General features: G+C 36.6%; 1 protein-coding gene across 1 annotated transcript in view; it reads right to left on the reverse strand.

The window, feature by feature from the left end:
- Positions 1-20,990, reverse strand: part of EYS (eyes shut homolog (Drosophila)) — a 1,343,277-nt gene that overhangs the window by 194,959 nt on the left and 1,127,328 nt on the right. The window contains 1 exon segment of the mRNA XM_021084496.1: positions 5,950-6,058. Within this exon segment, the coding sequence (XP_020940155.1) occupies positions 5,950-6,058 (109 nt within the window).

Consider the following 20,990-nt stretch of genomic DNA (forward strand, 5'->3'; position numbering starts at 1 on the left):
AGAGTAAAATACTTAGGAATAAACTTGACCAAGGAGATGAATGATTTGCACACTAAAAACTAACTATAAAACATTACTGAAAGAAATTTTAAAAAGATGTAAATACATGAAAGACATCCTGTGTTCATCCTAGGGCACTAGAAGTCTTAATATTGTCAAAAGTTTGTACAGACATACCTTGGAGATCTTGTGGGTTTGGTTCCAGACCACCACAATAGAGCAAATATTGCAACAAAATGAGTTACATGAATTTTTTTGGTTTCTCAATGCATATAAAAGTTATGTTTGCACTTTACTATAGTCTATTAAATTCTTAAAAAAGCACATACCTTAACTAAAAAATATATTATTGCTAAAAAAAAAATGCTGAGCATAATCTGAGACTTCAGTTACTTGTAATCTTTTGCAACAGCATTGGGTTGCATTGGCCCAGCTTTAAGACCAAAGAAAGAGCCTGGAATCAGCGAAGGAGACATCAGTGATTTAATGGATGGGGGAATCTTACAGGTCTGAAGCAAGGTCTTAGAGTGACACCCCTCTGTGTGCAGCCAATGGTGGGGAGGATATGGCAGCAGGCTTTGCTCTAATGGAGCAGGGGAGGTTGCCAATTATAGGGGAATTGATGGCAGATAGGCTCATTAGTTATCAGGGAAAACAGCAAAGGGCACGCTCCTCACCATCTCTTTGATAAGAACCATCACTAGCTGAGGCCAGGGGCAAGTATGCAGGAAGGTCAGTCATATCAATGGGTGCAGATAAAGCAGGGGATGTCCAGAGAGAAATTGAACAGCCATCTTGAGTGGCCTGAATACACAATTAGTAACATAAAAGATCACTGATCATAGATCACCATAACTAATATAACAATAATGAAAAAGCTGGCAATATTGCAAGAGTCAATAAAATATGACACAGAGACATGAAGTGAGCAAATGCTGTTGGAAAAATGGCACTAGTAGACTTGCTCAATTCTGGGTTCCCACAAACCTTCAGTTGGTTAAAAAAAAAAAAAAAGAATCTTCAAAGCATAATAAAAAAAGTGCAATAAAATGAAGTATTCCTGGAGTTCCTGCTATGGCTCAGTAGAAACGAATCCAACTAGGAACTGTGAGGTTGTGGGTTTGATCCCTGGCCTCTCTCAGTGGATTAAGGATCCAGCGTTGCCATGAGCTCTGGTGTAGGTTGCAGACATGGCTCAGATCTGGCATTGCTGTGGCTCTGGCTTAGGCTGGCAGCTATAACTCTGACTAGACCCCTAGCCTGGGAACCTCCATGTGCTGTGGGTGCAGCCCTAAAAAGAGAAAAGACTAAATCAATCAATCAATCAATAAATAAATAAAATGAAGTATTCCAATACTGCCTAAAGCAATCTACAAATTTAATGTAATCTCTATCAAAATCCCAATGGGTTGTTTTGAAGCAATAGATAAAATAATCCTCAAGTTTATATGGAACCACAAAGGACCTAAGATAGCCAAAAAATATTGACAAAGAAAAACAAAACTGGAGACATTCATTTCCTGACTTTAAAGCATATTACAAAGCTACAATAATCAAAACGGTATGGCGCTGGCATGTAGCCAGACAGGGATCAGCTATAGAATAGATATGGAACAGAATAACTCATCGATAAAATCATATAAATGTGATCAATGAGCCTTGACAAGGGTGGCCCAACTACACAATGGGGAAAGGATAGTCTCTTTAAGAAATGTTTTTGGGAAAACTGGAATCCAGGTACAAAAGAATGAAGTTGGACCTCACACTATACACAAAAATCAACTAAAAATTTATTAAAGACTTAAACATAAGACTTGCAACTATACAACTTGTAGAAGAAAAGTTTTATAACATTAGTTTTGGCAATAACTTCTTAAATATGACACCAAAAACAAACAACAAAAGCAAAAATAGACAAGTGGGGATACACCAAACTAAGAAGTTTCTGTGTAGCAAAGGAAACAGTGAAATAAAATAGCAACTTACAGATTGGGAAGATGTATTTGCAAAGCATATTTCTGATGAAGTTAATACCCAAAATATATGTGCTACGATTCAATAGAAAAAACCAAGTAAAGCCTGGCAAAGGACTTGAATTGAGATTTCTCTGAAGAATATATATAAATGGCATTTGTAAAAGTTACATGAAAGATTCTTAACATCATGGGAATGCAAATCAAAATTGAAATGAGATACCACCTCACATTTGTTAGGGTAGTCATTATACATAAAAAAATAAAGTAGAAAGTGTTGACAAAACTGTGAATAAGTGGGAATCCTTGTGCACTGTTGGTGGGAATGTGAACAGGGCAGCCAGCTGCTATGAACAACGGTATGAAGGTTCTTCAAAAAATTAAAAATAGAACTATCATGTGATGCATATTTATCCAAAAGAATTGAAGATAGGATCTTGAAGAAATATTTGCACTTTAATGTTCATTGGTACATTATTCACAATAGCCAAGAGGTGGAAACAATCTAAATGTCCATCAGTGGATGACTGGACAAAGAAAATACGGTAGAGGAGTTCCCGTCGTGGCGCAGTGGTTAACGAATCCGACTAGGAACCATGAGGTTGCCGGTTCGGTCCCTGCCCTTGCTCAGTGGGTTAACGATCCGGCATTGCCGTGAGCTGTGGTGTAGGTTGCAGACGAGGCTTAGATTCCGCATTACTGTGGCTGCGGCAGCTATGGCTCTGATTCGACCCCTAGACTGGGAACCTTCATGTGCTTCAGGTACAGCCCTACAAAAATAAAAAGGACACACACAAAAAAATACGGTATATACATGCAGTATAATATTACTTAGCCCTATTAAAGAAGGAAGTTTATCATATGCTACAACATGGAATAAACTTGAGGACATTATGCTGAGTGAAACAAGCCAGTTGCAGAAGGACAAGTATTCCTCTTATATGAGGTATCTAGTACAGTCATACTCACAGAAGCAGAAAGAAGAATGATGTTGCCATGGGCTGGATGGAGAGGAAAATGGGGAGTTTCTGGGCTTTGTTTGTTTGTTTGTTTGTTTGTTGTTTTTGTTTTGTCGTTTGCCTTTTCTAGGGCTGCTTCCTCGGCATATGAAGGTTCCCAGGCTAGGGGTCTAACCAGAGCTGTAGCTGCCGGCCTACGCCAGAGCCACAACAACGTGAGATCCAAGCCGCGTCTGTGACCTACACCACAGCTCACGGCAACACTGGATCCTTAACCCACTGAGCAAGGCCAGGGATTGAACCCGCAACTTCATGGTTCCTAGTTGGATTCGTTAACCACTGAGCCACAACGGGAACTCCGGGAGTTGCTGTTTCAATGGGTATAGAGTTTCAGTTCTGCAAGATGGAAAAACTCTAGAAATCTGCTGTACAATGATGTGCCTATAGGTAATAGTATTCTACAGTATACTTAAAAATTTGTTAAGAGGATAGATCTCATAGGATATGGGTTTTCTCACCATAAAAAGAAAATAATAGCACACAATAGGTGTGAAATTACATGAAAGAATTAATAGTTGGAATAGAATGATTAAGGGAAAACACCATTTCTAATGTTGAGAGGCAGCATAATGTTGGTTAAAAGCATGGGTTCTTTAAATGTAAGTGTCTGGATCTGAATCCCAAAATAGCTGTGTGCCCTTGGGTGAGAAACTTAACCTCTCTTTGCCTTAATTTGCTTCCTATTTATTTGGAGATAATAGTATTTACTCATAGAATTTTTGGGGGGGTATGGATTAAATGAGTTAAAATATAAAAACATCTCAGAACTGTGTCTGGAACATGTGTTAGCTATTATTGGTAATCATAATAGATTTTGACTCTTTAGTTTCAAAATTACCAAAAATTTTTTCTCCAAATTAGTATTTTTTTTTTTAGTTCAATCTATAATATTATTTTGAGATTTAATTCTCTTTGCTTTGGTCTGGCTTCTCTATAGGTTTATGTGTGGAAAAGTATCACTTTGTACATAATTATTCTTTATATATACTCAATAATCCCAGTAGATGACAATGAGCAGAGGCAGGGCTAGACCTTATTTTTAATGGTTTTTGCCAAAGTCTATGACTCAAATTTAAGTGGCTCAGCTCACAAAGTCCTCAGTGCTTATTCCACAAATTCCCACCATCTCACAGGAATAATATAGAAAAAAGGAGTAGCAGAAGGTGAAATTCACAAAACAATAAGAAGCTGGCCAGAGGCTACTGTGGACAAGTTAGGGACTGGGGTCAAATCTGTGAGAAGATCGCCACAGGGGGACAGAGCTTTGGGGCTGACCCGCCTTTGCCTTCCAAGGCAGCAGCAATCCCCTTAGACTCAGGAGCATTAGAGTTGGGATGAACCTAAAGAGACAGGGTTGTAAACAAGCTTTGGAGTGCCTGAGTGCATTCTCTGTTGACCACCCTAAAACTACTCACATTTTTCTTGATTTAATTCATAAATCGTGGCCCCTGTGTAAGGGTGGCTATTACATGGGACCTTCATTCAATCAACCTAAAGGGTGAGGAGACTTATTTGTCACACATATTCCACATTTTCAACAACAAAATGACACTTATTAAGCCCTTGTTGAATTCTATGAATTAAAGATGTGATTCATTAATGTTTATGTTAGTAGCATTATTATATGTCACTCGTAAGAAAATCTGGAGCTTTCAGTATAAGAAGTGAATGACTAAGGAATTAATAAAGATAAAATCACACTGGCTGCTTTATACTGGCATTTACACAAAACCATGAGTGTTTCATGTATTACCCACCCTTTGAATCTTCCACATCATGAATCTCAATATTTGGTCATCTTGGGCTCTAGCCTGACTTTTTAAAACACGAAAATCAACTTTGTACCTACCCTGACAATCTACTCAACAGATTTGAATCTGTTGCAGCAGTAAATGAAGAGCATGCTGCAAACTGTATTATAAGGGAACAAAAAAAGGTTTGGCATCAGAAAATCTGGGCTCAAGTCTCTTTCTTCTTCATCATGAAATTTTGGAATCTGCTATTCTGTTTCCCCAGCCTTCTAAAAGGATAATCACTCTGACTTTGGAGGGTTCTTGTGAAGATCAGATGATATAGTGTACCTGGCCATAATTTGTAAGATGCGAAGTGCTTATGCAAATGTTAGACATTCCTACGTGCTTCTTCTGGAAGCACTTAATGGGAGACAACATAGAAAAAATAGAAAAAAAAGGAAATTTCCAATTCATTAGGGTACTGCACATTGCCAGCTTTAATGTGTACCAAAATTAGCACTTTGGAGCTCTAATTATACAAATTAACTCTCCATGATGATCAAATGAACCAGAAATTCTTTATCTTAAATGTATTGCTAGAAAGCCACACTAAGAAGCATGTAACCAACCACAACATTAAAATTAAAAGAATTTAGCAAATTGCCTTGTCTCTGGAGGGAGAGATACCTTCTCTTCTTTCAATTTAGCTTCATTCAATTTTTTTCTTAAAAATTTCCTGGCTACTGTAAATCTGAAAAACTGAGAAGGGACAAATTTTCTTTTACTTCTATTTTTTCTACACAGTCTCCTGTTAAAAATGTATTTTAAACAGCATAATACAAGCACTGCCATAGGCTATTAAAATGTACATTTTTAAGCACTGTTTTGTATCTTGTTAATCTTTCCCCATTCCTGAGCTGTTTTTTTTTTTGTTTTTGTTTTTTTTTTTTTTTTTTTAAATCAAGCATACTATATACAAGGTGTGAGAGGAAAATCAATTTCTTGTTAAACTTAATACAAGTTTTATAGTGACAGGGAGTATTAAATATATTTAACTACACCTAAAGTATCAAAGATGAATATTCTGGTGTTTTGTTGAGAGCTTTTACAAGGAGTCTCTACTCTAAAGAAATACGATTAATGCTTAGTAAACTTAAAAATAAATACTCGGAAATATTGAGGGCACAGTCAGTAATGTTTGACCGTGGATATTTGCATACCTACCTGGGGGTCTTGAGGTGTCTCTACGTCTTCTTTGCGTATTAGAGGTTTTCCATCTGCAGCCATTTCAATCATACAAGCAACCCCAGGGCTGCCAACAGGCATTGTGTAGCTAGAAAGAAAACACAAGAAGCCATTATTGTATGTGATATAGGCAAGAACAGGGTAACTCTGCACATAGATGATAAGTACTTCTTCAAAGAGAAGGGTACTGTCTGGATCACAGTAATCCTAAAATATGGTCTCAGACTTGTCTGAACGTTTTAGGATGGACAAAGGTATATTTCTTTTCTAACACTGTCTTTTATTTTCTTTCCCTTCTGTCTTTAAATGGGGACTTGAAATGCTTTCAGAAAGTTAAACCCACACAAAACAAAAAGAACTTTAAGTGTATAAGTAGATATTGATAACTTTTACGTGCTAACTGTGGTTGACGTTTGGTCTCACTTGTGTTGGAGATAGTTGGACAAGTAACAGCCATGTTAAATGATGCTAAACTCCCTAGGTAGAAATTTCCCCTCCCTGTCCTATGGGTAAGATAGAAATGGAATAAGAAATGAATGGCTGCATAGCCAAGAGCCGTGAGATTACACTGTGATACAGTTATCAGAGCTCAGAAAGCAAGCTGCTAATGTACTAGCTGGTACTGAATCTTAGAGATAACAGAGTGGATGGTTAAGGGGATTTGTAGAATGAATAGCAGAAATGGTCAATACACAATTGAAAATTTGTCAGAGTTTATGGAATGATGCTATCAGATGAAAAGGTACATACTAATGTACCTGGCATACCTGTAAAACAGAATTTTAAAAGACAATTCAAATGATAGTATCCTGTCACTTGCCATATGTAATAACAGTAACTTTCACTGTTACGAATCTAATTCACGGAGATAGTAGAAATACATTCACTAATATTAACAATGTCTATCTTTGCATACTGAAATTGTAAATAATATTTTTTTCACCATGCCCATGGCATGTGGAAATTCTGGGCCAAGGATCAAACCCATGCCCATGCCACATCAGCGCCTCAAGCCACAGCAGTGACAACATCTGGTCCTAAACTGCTAGGCCACCAGGGAACTCGTTAGTATAAATAATTTTAATGCACATTTTTGCTTCTTTGTATTTTTTAAATTTTGGACAATGAATACACCTAGTTTTTGTTCCCAATTTTGACCAATTGCCTCAGTTTGCTTAGGACCGGGAGGTATTCCAGGAGAAGGGGATTTTCAGTGCTGAAAGCAGGGGAGTTTCTGGCAAACCAAGGTCAGTTGGTAATTCTACTTAGGACATAAAAAGTCAATTTTAGGAGTTCCCGTCATGGCTCAGTGGTTAATGAATCTGACTAGGAACCATGAGGTTGCAGGTTTGATCCCTGGCCTTGCTCAGTGGGTTAAGGATCCAGCGTTGCCATGAGCTATGGTGTAGGTTGCAGACGCAGCTTGGATCCCACATTGCTGTGGCTGTGGTATAGGCCGGCAGCTACAGCTCCGATTTGACCCCTAGCCTGGGAACCTCCACATGCCGCAGGAGTGGCCCTAGAAAAGGCAAAAAGACAAAAAAGAAAAAAAAGTCAATTTTATTAAACAATCTTTGTTAAATCATTTACCAAATTTTTGTCACAAAGACTGGGATGCTCAGGTAAGACACACAAAGACTGGGATGCGACAAGACTATAATAGGTGAATTTTTAAAAAAATTGTCATGTACTATCTCCCATGTAAAATTAGAACCTGAGGCTGAAAAAGGCACACACACAAATGCTAAATACACTTGCTGATGCTTCAATCAGGAAAGATCACATAGCAGGGTAATCTCAGCAGTGGAAGCATTCTTTCTCCAAATTGGCGTACTTCTCCTATTGTATCTGATAGGCTGGGTATTTTGCAAATTAACTGGCAGGTGGCAGGCAAATTAGGATTATCGTTTGCCAGTTTAGAAGTGATTGTAGCAGCACAGGAAGGAGGACTTCTGTTTTGGAAATTGATACTCTAAGTCAACCAGAGATTGTCCCATGTGTAGATTCTTATCAGGTTCATTTTTATAATGCCTCACATTGGTTTACAGACGAAAAAAAAAAAAAGAAAGAAAGAAAGAAAAAAAGAAAAAAAAAGCTCTATGAGCATATTAGACTTTGGGTCACATAAATAATTTCAGAAAAAAAATCTAAGTGCATATTCGTTATTCCTCTCAAGAATTGCTGAGGCTGAGACTAATGATTTAAAGACTCATATTTTGAGATAAGCCATTGAGTGACTTGGGCAAACCACTTAAACTTTCTTCTCTGAAGTGTTATTATCCACAGAAGGGAGATAATCATTTTTACTTCATAATGGGTTAGGGAGAATAAAATTATTTAATGTACATAAATCATTCCAAGCTAATATTACAATCCAGAGTTAAAGCAATTGTTTGCTGACTAGACAGGGATCGCCAAAGAGATTTTTATGAAAATAAATTATAAAAGCAAGTTGAAATGTTCGTGTGCTTTCACTAATATTGCTTGTAATACAATTCAAAATCAAATACTTAGGTTGGATTATTTTAAATATAAAAATTTGATGAAACAGACATTTTTTCAGTGTCTTTAACATTCTTGTTCTTTATTACTTATGATTGCACCCATGGCATATGGAAGTTCCTCAGCCAGGGATTGAATCCTAGCCCCAGCTGCGGCAACACCAGGTCCTTTTACCCGCCGCGTGAGGCAGGGAATCAAACCCATACCTTGGCAATGGCCTGAAATGCTACAGTCAGATTCTTAACCCACTGCACCACTGCAGTAACTCCAACATTCTTGTTCTTTAGATTTATAGTTTTTAGGTATGCTTGCTAAACAATTGGGTAGAAACAGTCTGATTTGGAAAAGACAATTTAGTTTAAAATTTTTAGAATATTCTAAAGTTCAGAGAATCCAAAACCAGGGGGAGGGTTGTAAAAATGTAAACAACGGACATTGCATTTAATTACCAATCAAGAACTTTTATTTTTATCTTTTTGAAGTTTTAAGTAAATACTTTATTTTGAAATAATTTTACACATGTAGAAAGGTTGTAAAGATAATACAGAGAGGTCTCAAATATCTTTCACCCAATTTTCTCTATAGCTACCCTTGTATACTACTATGATGCATTTGTGAAAACTAGGAAATCTACACTGGTACATTGCCATTAGCTAAACTCCAGACTTTATTGCATCTTACTGGTAAGAACTTTTATATAATTGAATGTTATCCAGATTTTCAATTAATTTGGGTGATATATCAACTTAATGAAAATACGCATGAAGGTAATACTAGAATTACTTTAACATTAACTATGGCTACATTTGCATGCTGGGAATGAGAATTTTTCACCTTGTGTATTTTGCTTATTTACATTTTATAAATTTTGGACATTGATCACATAATATTTTTCAATTTTGCCTCAAAAGATAAATTCAGTTTTTATAAAAAAGATCATATTTTAACTACTTCATTGACAATTTTTGGTTTTCTTGGATTCCATGCTTTCCTTCTAGTTATGCCTGTCTATCTTGCTAAATACACCTTAAATAGTTCAAAGTAATGAAAATTTGTGGATAGTAAACTCAGAGTCATATCACTCTTGAATAATAGTTTAACAATATATAAAATTTTAGATTTTTTTCCGTTTAGAACTTTAAATATAATATCTAATTATTTCCAGTATTTCACTGCTGATGTGGAAGTCATCAGTTCTGTTTAAAAGGTGTTTTTTTTGCTTTTTTCTTTTTGAGCTTTAAGATCTTTTCTTTAACTGTGCTAGTGAGTCTAGGGATGGATTAGCTATTATTTATTCTTCTTAATACTCTGAGTGCACTTTCAATTTCAAGAGTTATGTATTCTGGAGTTCCCGTCATGGTGCAGTGGAAATGAATCCGACTAGGAACCATGAGGTTGCAGGTTCCATCCCTAGCCTCCCTCAGTGGGTTCAGGATCCGGCATTGCCGGGAGCTGTGCGACTCAGATCTGGCGTTGGTTGCTGTGGCTCTGGTGTAGGCCGGTGACTACAGCTCTGATTAGACCCCTAGCCTGGGAACCTCCATATGCCATGGGTGTAGCCCTAAAAGGACAAAAAGACAAAAAAAAAAAAAAAAAAAAAAAGAATTATGTATTCCTTCAATATTGGGAGAATTCTCACCTGAATTACCTCAAATTTTGCTTTCTGTCATTCTCTGAAATTTCTTTTTATAGAGTTTTTCTAGAATTTACATCAGATGTTTTTAGGAAGCCTATTAAAATGTTCTCTAAATTTTTAAATCTTGCTTTCACTTTTTAGAACATTCTCTTAATTTCTCCGTCCTGCATTCTTCCTAGACACCAGCTTTTTTCTTTGGTTGTCTCCAGGACTATTTATCTTGCATCTTGACTTTTAGTTTTCTTAAATATAATCTTCTATTCCCAAGATTTTGAATCTTTTCCACAGTGTGTTTTGTGATTAATTTATGCTTGTTTTGCCTTTGTAATTTCTTTTTTAAAAATGAAAGTTATTCATTTATGCTTCCTAGTATCTTAAAACCACTTAAAGTTTTTTTTTTTTCTGTTCAGCTTTGGTGAATTTTCACTACTCTGTCTTCCAGCTTTCTGATCTCCTTTGTGTCATCTAATTTACTGTTGACTCCTTCTAGTGTGTTTTTAAAAATATCAGTTATTGTATTCTTCAGTTCTGCTTGGTTCCTTTTTTATATTTTCTCACTTTTGAAATTCTCACTTTGTTCATCAAATCCTCTCTGGAGTTCAGTGAGCGTATTTATGATTGTTATTTTTAATTCTTTATCAAGTGGATTGCTTATGCCCACCGTTAACCTTTTTCTGAGGTTTTGTCTTCTTTCTTTCTTTGGGACATATTCCTCTCTCTCCTCATTTTGGCTAATTCTTTGTGTTTATTTCTATGTATCATGTAAGTTGGTTACATTTACCAATTCTGGAGAAGTGAGGTTATATAGGAGGCATCCTATAGGGCCCTACAGCACACTTCCCTCTGGTCACCAGAACTGTAGGATGCCCCTGTACAGGCTGCATGGGCCCTTCTGTTATGGTGGGCTGACTAGAGTGGGTGTGACTTTATGACTGTGAGGCTCTACCTTGTGAGGTTGCTGTGGGCCCATTGATGGGGGAGGGCCTGGATCCCAGTGCATTGGCTGTGTGGTCTGGCAGCATCACACATTTTCTTGAGTAAGCAGTTTAGTTCCCTCTGTCCTAGAGAAGTTGATCTGCTTTGTTTCTTGATCTAGATCTTGCAGTATTAGCTCTTTCGCTGATTTGCATTTTTTGCCCATTTCTCATCCTGTTTTTGAATTTACCTTTATATTTTTAGTTGTCTATTTTGTATTTTATTTACCACTGCTATGTATTTGACACTAAAGGAATGTGTCAAAGTGAAAAGTTACTGAGCCATTGTGATTAGTTTAACTATTTTTTTTAATAAAAAGAAAAAAAACAACAGCAAAAATCAAATGAAGTCCCTGTCTTAGGAGTACCGCATAAATAGAAAGTTATCTTTAATTTGTAAGAGGCAGAATGAAGAAAAATTAAACAAGCCATTCGGAAGTACCTTTAGGAATTTGTAGGCTTTAAATGAGTTTATTTGGCTTTTTCCATCATTAGTGTTTTCTGCTAAAGGCATTTCAGTGCATCTGTCTCACAGTTTTTTTCAGTGGTGTATTTCAAAAGTATATAAGTAAAGTGGATTGTTTTCCCTCCAGAGACAAATGGTATGTATGGATTTTTTCTTCTCCAAGGTACCTATGTTTGATTTCTTAAATGTGGAAGTTATGGGTCACTGGCATTAAGCTGTAATGAAATTAGATGCTTTAAAGTCTATTGTAGTGCTGTGTTGTAGGCTCATGGACCATTGCTCATGCATAATTTCAGGAACTACAGTTTTGAAGCCATGATATCACAATAACAAAACTGAACAGGACCAACTGTTTCTAGGAAATATTGCAAAATTTATGACAATACAGAATGTTTTCATAGGTGCAAAATATAAATATTCTTTCCTCTTCTTGACAGGCTTGTCTATTATCCAGTAATGATGCTAACTTGTCAATTTTAATGATGCTAACTTGTCAATTTCAAAGCATGAATTAACTTTGCCAGTAAGTTTATTTCTTTATTTACTTAAGCTAGACTTTAAAAATAAGCATAAACCCAAGTCCTTTTTGTGGATAACTTTCAGTATAGACGGCAGTTAAATGAATCTCAAAATTAGTAGCTATTTTGACTGTTTTAACTATTTTGACTTTGATGATTTTTTCAATTAGGTAATTTTACTAAATGGGAAAACTACATTTAAAATGTACTTAAAAAACAAAATGAAGTTAGAAAAGAAGATGTGCATTTGAAAAATCTGTGCACTGTGCTGAAAAATCAAATACAATATGTCCTTTTATAATGTGTAAGTTAACATAATCTTCAATTTAACATTTCCAAAGGTGATATTAAGGTCAAGAATTTCACAGAGCTGGTAAAACATATAAAGGGCATTCCCTATAAATACAATGTCCATCCCAATGAAGCTTACAAATCTGACAATGCTCAATAAAATCTTTTAGAATCACATCCAAAATGTTGCATCCAAAGAATCACAAATCTGTGTCCTAAGTTCTTCTAAAACCTTTATGTTGACTTTTCTATTCCCTGTCATTTGTTGATACTACTCCCTAAAAAAGGGGGAAAAGGAATGCAGCAATAAACTCTTGTTTTTTATTTACTTATTTATTTTTAGGGCTACACCCGTGGCATATGGAAGTTCCCAGGTTAGAGCTACAGGTGCTGGCCTACACCATAGCCACAGCAAAACGGGAACCGAGCCACGTCTGCATCCTACACCACAGATCACAGCAACACCAGATCCATAACTCATTGAGGCAGGCCAGGGATCGAACCCACAACCTCATGTTTCCTAGTTGGATTCGTTTCCACTGCGCCATGATGGGAGCTCCAATAAACTCTTGATCATGTACAAAAATTATTGCTACTATAGTTCACTGCAAAGCATATCTGTAGAATACCAGCCTTAATGTTTACCAACTGTGACTATTGCTCTAAAGTGAATGGATGGCATCCACATTAAGCTCCAGCTTAGAACATTCATCAAGAAAAAAAAAAAAATCTTCTCAGACTTGACTTAGAACTGGGAGAGGTTGACTCTCATTGTTAGCAACTTTGACCTTCATGTTGAGCCCAAAGTTTCAGTTGAATTGTGACAGATCTGAAGAAGAGCTGAGTTGGAAAACTCATATCAGTAGATGGCAGTAAAGGTACATGGCAGAGATGAAGGCACCAAAAGACATCTTGTCCCCACAAAGATAGGATCTAATTGATAGTGTGATTGTTTTAGCTCCCTGTTTGCAACAGGGAAACATGGGAAAATATATTTAAAAGATTACACATCAGGCAATATGGATGGAACTGTCCAGAGACATCCAGCTTTCCTTACTGGTTCCTAAATCTAATGCTATTGTCATGGCAGTGTGAGCAAATTTAAGAAGTGCTGTTGATGAGTAAGATGGTTTCATACAGCCCTATCGACACAGCTATACATCTTGAAGTTGTCAGTGAGACTCAGCAAATCTCTATGTTAAAACTGAAAAGAAAGATCAGGCACAAAAGTCAGAGTGTTACACTCTTTGCCAAATAAAAGCAATGTAAACATACCAAAGCATCCTGGAATATCCCTTTTTTGTTTAGAGCATCGAGTTGGCCAGGCTGGCCATCCAAACAGCTTGTACGAGGAACACTGTGTGATCACTGTGAGGACTTCCTGTCTCTGAACGATTCTCATGAGATGGTCATTGGTTTTAGATTTTTTAATTCAGCCTTTTCTCTGATTAACAAACAGTCCCACCATACTTAATAATAAAGTGCATAGAACACCAAACCATTGTCCTGTGAAGCTGATATCAAAGAAAGGATCTGTGATGATGCCTGGGGACCACTAAATCAGGAGCCTCATTTACACCCTTGATTAACCAGAGCAATCATCACAGGGCTGTCCAAACAGCTGTCCTGAGATATCAAGGATACCCTAAGAACCATGATTTTATGTCTGTCTACATTATTCAGTTCATGTGCAATGGAGCCCATAGCATATTCCACAGATTTCGTGGTTTCTTGATAGTTCCTCCTAGAGAGAAGGCCAGAATTCCCTTATTTATTTATTTATTTATTTATTTATTTTTTAACCTAGTAAAAACATTTACATGATGACCAATACAATGACACAAATTGAAATGTGTGTCTGGAAAGTTTCTGTTTTTTAACCTTACATCCATCTTTCACCTATCTGAATGTAATAGGAAGTTTTGATGTTATGCTAGAGCAGATGTGCAATGGCTCATGAGGGGTGATTTTGTGCATCCTTTCCCAACTCCACATCAGTGAATTCATATTGGTAGCCTGAAATTGGCTAGGTTGGGAGTATTCATGCTGGGGGAATTGACAAATCTACCTATCAAATCAGTCTGCTATCTTGCCTTTTTTTCCTCTGAGACTAGGTTGTTAAAAACTTACCAGCACATGATTGAGTTTCTTGAATATTTCTCAGTAGGGTTTAAGCATTCAGTTATTACAAGGGCATTTTTTGTTTTTTGTTTTTTTTTTTTTTTTTTGTTTTGGCTATACCCTGGCATGTGGAAGTTCACTGGCCGGGGATCGAACCCCTGCCGCAGTTGGGATTCCAGTCACTGCAGTAAAAACACTGGATTCTTAAACCGCTGCACCACAGGGGAACTTTCTACAAGGACATTTTGAAGGTTGCAAAGTTCAGCTTCACTGTTGGCATTTTCTTTGGAATTTCATTAGAAAAATCTTTATTCACAATCTATTAGTTTATAGCTCTAGGCTGGATCAGTTTACTCTGATGATGAATGTAGCTTCCAAGAATATTACTCCTAAAACCTACACATATTCCGTTTACAATATCAGGTTGTATTTAATTTTACCCTCCTTTCTAATACTTATTATTGGTCCAATTCTTTTGACTTTAGCTATTTTGGGGGTCAATTTGTATTCAATCCACTGAGCAATCAAAAGTCAGGGGTTAAACATTTTGATTGCTGACACCTAAACTTTTCTCCTCAATACCTAAACTCTCATACACTTTATTTTGAGAAACTAAAGTTTCCCAGGTTGAACGAGCATATGAAACAGCTCATTTTGATAAAAAAAAATTTTATTTTACCAAGTTTATGCAAAAAGCAATTCTAATGTTATGGGCATGTGGAGATTCACCTCCATTAGGTTATGAGTGAAGCTAAAGACACATTTCCTCAGGAAAAGGCCACATATATCCCTGTGATTTTAGAAGTGTTACAGTGAGTGATGACTGATTCTTTCTAATAGAAATGTTATGCTATAGTAACAATAAGTATTTAGTTTTCCTGTATTCTAAACACTGTGTTTCCCACATGGTTAGTATTATTTGTAGCATGTGATTTTCTCGGCAGTGTATTTTGTTTTTTATTTATTTTTGTTTGTTTGTTTTTGTTTTTTTGTCTTTTTGCCTCTTCTAGGGCCGCTCCTGCTGCATATGGAGGTTCCCAGGCTAGGGGTCCAATCGGAGCTGTAGCCACTGGCCTATGCCAGAGACACAGCAACGCGGGATCCAAGCCGCATCTGCAACCTACAGCACAGCTCACGGCAATGCCAGATCCTTAACCCACTGAGCAAGGCCAGGGATTGAACCAGCAACCTCATGGTTCCTAGTCGGATTCATTAACCACTGAGCCACGACAGGAACTCCCCCTGGCAGTGCTTTTTAATTGAATTTTACAACTTTTTTTTTTGCTTTTCTAGGACCAAACCCAGGGCATATGGAGATTCCCTGGCTAGGGGTCAAATTGGAGCTACAGTTGCTGGTCTATGCCACAGCCACAGCAATGCCAGATCCAAGCTGTGTCTGTGACCTACACCACAGCTCATGGCAACACCAGATCCCTGACCCACTGAGGGAGGCCAGAGATCGAACTCACATCCTCATGGGTACTATTCAGATACTTTTCCACTGCTCCACAATGGGAATTCAAGAATTTTTTTTGATGTTAAAATATTTATACTGTATTATGTTTAAACCAATTAATTTGTTAACAATTTTAACTTCTAATAAAAATTACAGCGGGAGAGTAGATTAATAGAGATGCAAAGATTTAAATTTCAGAAGTGTTCTCTGAGCCAAAGTTGTAAATATTCTCATCACTCTAAGTGTAAAGAGGTGTGGTGTAATCCTGGTGAGCTGAGCCTCAGACCAATAACTCTTTCATATTTCTTCACTAGCTAGCATACCATGTGTCCCTTGCCTTAGCTTATTTAATTTTTTCTGGGCAAGTACATCTATTTCTCATTCTGATGTATAACTTTTTCTTTATGGTTCCTAAAATTTTCTGAATGCCACTTCTCAGGTACCTTTACAATCGTGGCTTCCCATCTTTAAAATTTCTGATGGGAAGGGAAGAAAAGTCAAGTCAAATTCTTAACCTCAAGCAAACTTGCAATTTGGAGACAACCAGATAATAAAAATTATAGAAATTCAACCAATATAAAACAAGTGGAACTGATGAATATCTGGAATCTAAGCTTAATGGTTGAAAGAATAATTCCTAGCCCTTCCTTTATGTTAAGTTTCTCTCTTATTAGTAGCTTCCATGAATCTGCTTCTAATTTAAACATTGAGAGGATTTACTCAAGTAACTGATCAGGATGATGGAAGAGAACATCTTTTTTTTTTTCTCACCCTTACACTAGGGACAACCCATTTTTTGGAGTTGTTTCTGATAAGAAAAACAATTACACTAAAAATTTTGGAAAATTTCCAGAAGATGATATATGAAATATTCCAAGTTGAACCAAAACCCATATCATACCATGTGGGAAGAAAAATCACTAACAGAGATGGTTTCAAAGTTTTGTATTCTTTGATATAAATTGAAAACTAAGTTATTGCAAGGCTCAGAAGTCCAAAATGACAAAGAAATTTAATAAGTTTTAAAGCCTATGATGTATGTTAATTTTATTTATGTTACCTTAATCCAAAAGTAACTTAAGGAAGCTTTTAATATGAAGTAAAATATTGAGGAAGAGAAGAAAAAAATACCTAAGAAAATAATGCATGAAAGAAATTAGTGTTCAGGCAAATTATCTTAAATACAACTTCAAATGGATCTATTCACTCAATAGACAAAGGAATGAATTGTCTACTATGTAAGAAACTGTTAGGTGGTAAGGAGGTGGAGGTGTCTTCTGAAGGTTGTCACAGAGGGTAGCAAAGGCACTGTGATCCTCTGAGAGATCGATTTTATTTTTTTTAATTTATTAAAGTATAGTCGATTTACAATATTTTGTCAATTTCTGCTATACAGCGATTCATGTCAATATATGTCATGCCAATATATGCTGTGTGTATGTGTGTGTGTGTGTGTGTGTATATATATATATATATATATATATATATATATATATGACTGAATATATACATACGTACATATGCACACACATACATTTCTTTTTTCTCAATATTCTTTCCATCATGGTCTATCCTAGGAGACTGGATAGAGTTCCCTGTGCTATGCAGTAGGACTTTGTTGTTTATCCATTCTAAACATAATGTAACCCCAAACTCCCAGTCAATCCCCCCCACTTCACTGGCAACCACAAGTCTTCTCTACGTCTGTGAATCTGTTTCCATTTTGTATATAAGTTCATTTGTGCCATATTTTATATTCCACATATAAGTGATGTATGGTATTTGTCCTTCTCTTTCTGGCTTACTTCACTTAGTAAAATTATCTCTAGTTGCATCCATGTTGCTACCAATGGCATTATTTTGCTTTTTTATGGCTAAGTAATATTCCGTTGTACATATGTACCACATCTTCTTAATCTATTCATCTGTTGTTGGACATTTAGGTTGTTTCCAAGTCTTGGCCACTGTGAATAGTGCTGCAATGAATATAGGGGTGACTGTATCTTACTGAATTATTGTTTTGTCCTTAGAGGTCAATTTTCACTGAAACCAGAGGAATCAGAACTAGATCAGCTGTGTAGGTTAGTGCTAATGGGAGCTGACAGATTTGTGCTACATCTCCAAGGGTCATTCAAACTGAGTTACAAAGTAATGCCAGGAAGATCTTATTCATAGAACACAAGCTGAGACCTCTTGATTTCTAGGCTCATGAGGCAAAAATGAAAGTAGGGAATTCAGAGAGTGCCTAGCTTTGCTGCTTATGGAAACAATAAAAAAAGATAAAATATCTTTTTTCTCATCTATAGCTTTTTTTGCTCTTCTTTTTGAGCCCCAATCCAGCATCTGGTGCTATCATGCTATCTTGTATCTATTAAGTCTTGCACTTACTCAATCAGGACAGACTGGAATGCATCATTTCAAAGGGTAGAGACCTTCATGGGGGTCTACATTGTAATTATGAGCAATGGCTTCATATAATGAAATATAGTGTAATTATTTGCTTTAATAAACATATAGGTCACATTTATTGTGAACTAATATTATTCCAATATCCACCCCATGAATTAAGTAGAAACATTTTTTTCCCACTTAAATATGAGGAAATTGAGTAACTGAGGGGTTAAGTAATTTGTTCAAGTTCACACAGTCCCTAAGTGGATTTTGATGTGAAGATGGAGGCAGAGATCGGAGTAAAATCAAGAAACACTGAGGAATCTTGGTGGGGAGAAGGACTTGAGATGCATAGTCCATTCTTCCACTCAAAGGAAGATCCTTTTTAAAGGCTTTGTGAAGAATGAATGTCATTCTTCAATGAATATTCCACTGAAGGAGAGTTCATTATGTCACAAGGCCATTTCTATTAACAGCTTGGCTATTATTTATACAAAATCCATTTCTTTTTTCTTTTTTTTCCTTCTTTGTAGTAGTTACTCTTTACTGAAGATTTTTTTTAAGCCAGCACCATACATGGATTATCTCAAGGCAGTGGTTCTCATGTGAGGGTTTTTGCCCCACCACCCCATTTTTTCACTTGGCAATTTCTGAAGACACCTTTGTTACAATGTGGGGAGGAGGATGCTACTGAGATTTAGTAGGTAGAGGTCACCAAGGCTGCTAAACATCCTAAAATGCACAGGACAACTTCAGTCCCAAATTATCAATGCTGCCTATCTTGAAAAACTCTGATTTAAAGTAAAAGCAGAGTGAGTGTTCCACTAAATAAATGGTACGTCTTGTGATAAAAATGAGTGACAAAGGAGCATCTTTTTTCTATAATGAGGCAATTAAAAAGACTATTTTATAACTTTTTTTTTTGTAGGCAATTCACTCACATAACTCAATTTCAAAAGGTGTGCAAAGGTGTATGCAGATCTTTCTCAAACCTATGATGGGATTATACCCCAATAAACCCATCATAAACTGAAAATTTTGCATTTCCATACACCTAACCTGCTCAACATCATAGCTTAGCCTAGCCTACCTTAAAAGTGCTCAGGACATATCAGCCTACAGTTGGGCAAAATCATCTAATGCAAAGCCTATATTATAATAAAGTGTTGACTGTCTCATGTAATGTATGGAATACTGTCCTGAAAGTGAGAAAAAGAATGGTTGTCTGGGTGCAGAATGGTTATAAGTGTACAATTTTTACACCATGGAGATCATGTGGCTGACTGGGAGCTTGGCTCACTGCCGCACCCAGCATCACGAAGAGAGTAGCCTACCAGTCAAAGATCAACCATATACTCAAACATATGTAAGATAATCACTTTGTCTTGCTCCTTACTGGGAACCTTATTTTGAATCATAATTGTCATGGGCAAGATACACTGAAGAAATGGAAGAAGCTGAGAATAATGAGAGAACTGGACTTGATGTCAGAACGTGTGGAATTGGGCAGGTCACTTCAGTTTCTGGAGCCTCAGTTTTTTCATCTCAAGGATAGGTAAACTTTTACTCTATAACTCTGGGTAAAGAATAATTTTAGCTTTTCAGGTGACCTATAGTCTCTATGACATATTCTTCTCCTTCCTTTTCCTCCTTATAATCTTTTAAAAGTGTGAAAACCATTCTTAGATCATGGACCATATGTAAAGAGACTGTGGCCAGATTGGCTTTGGTCTGTAGTTTGCAGCCCCTGATGTAGATAGATATTGCATTTGAAAAACAGCACAATCTGGTGCACTGGTTCTCAACTATGGTGATTTTGTTCTTCCTCAGGGAATATTTGTCAATGTCAGGAGCCATTTTTGGGTCCTGTTACTTACATGCGGAGTATAGAGGACAGAGATGCTGCTTAACATCCTGCAATGCACAGGGAAGGTTCCCACAGCAAAGACATCTCTGGTCTAAAGTGTCAATAGTGCTTAATTTGAGAAGATCTTCACTAATGGCTATTTTCTCTTCATTATAGGGACAGTAAAGATATTAAGTATATTGAATCATCTTTCATGCAGGGTTGTGGTTCTTTTCTGCTTGTTCAATCAGTGTGCTAGAGCTACATAACAGAGTTGGAAAAATTTAAGCAACCTCTGAGTTCTTGCAAATGTACTGCCATGGAGAAAACTCATAAAGATGAATTTGGTGAAGATCTCTAGTCATGAGGGTACATGCCATGATAGCCTTAAGAATCTATGAGTGAAGTGAAGAAAGGGAAGTAGGGAGGGCAACTATAGATAAGGAATTGTGACTTATCAAACTCATTTAGACTACCCAGTGAAAGGACTGGACAGGAGTTGCGAGTTCTCTCATGATGGTTCTTTTGTGCTTAGAATATGTGTATTTTCACTTGCCCATGCAGTAGTAAAATAATTTCTATGAGACCAAAGAGAGACACAAGTGATCACTGAAAACGTGCAGGGAAATTTCACACTCAAAGTGACACCAGTTAAAAGATAAGCCTCAAGTTGGTGCCTCTTTTTTCTTACTGTGTACTAATTGTATTTTCTTGGCATCCTAAATACTTTTTTCTGTAAAAGTTTTTTTCACAGTATTGCTTTAAAAATGTTTTACTTCTTTAAATTCTATTACATTGAACATTTTCACCTCTTTAAAT

Source organism: Sus scrofa, chromosome 1 (assembly GCF_000003025.6).
Source record: "Sus scrofa isolate TJ Tabasco breed Duroc chromosome 1, Sscrofa11.1, whole genome shotgun sequence".
In the NCBI taxonomy this organism is placed as follows: domain Eukaryota; kingdom Metazoa; phylum Chordata; class Mammalia; order Artiodactyla; family Suidae; genus Sus; species Sus scrofa.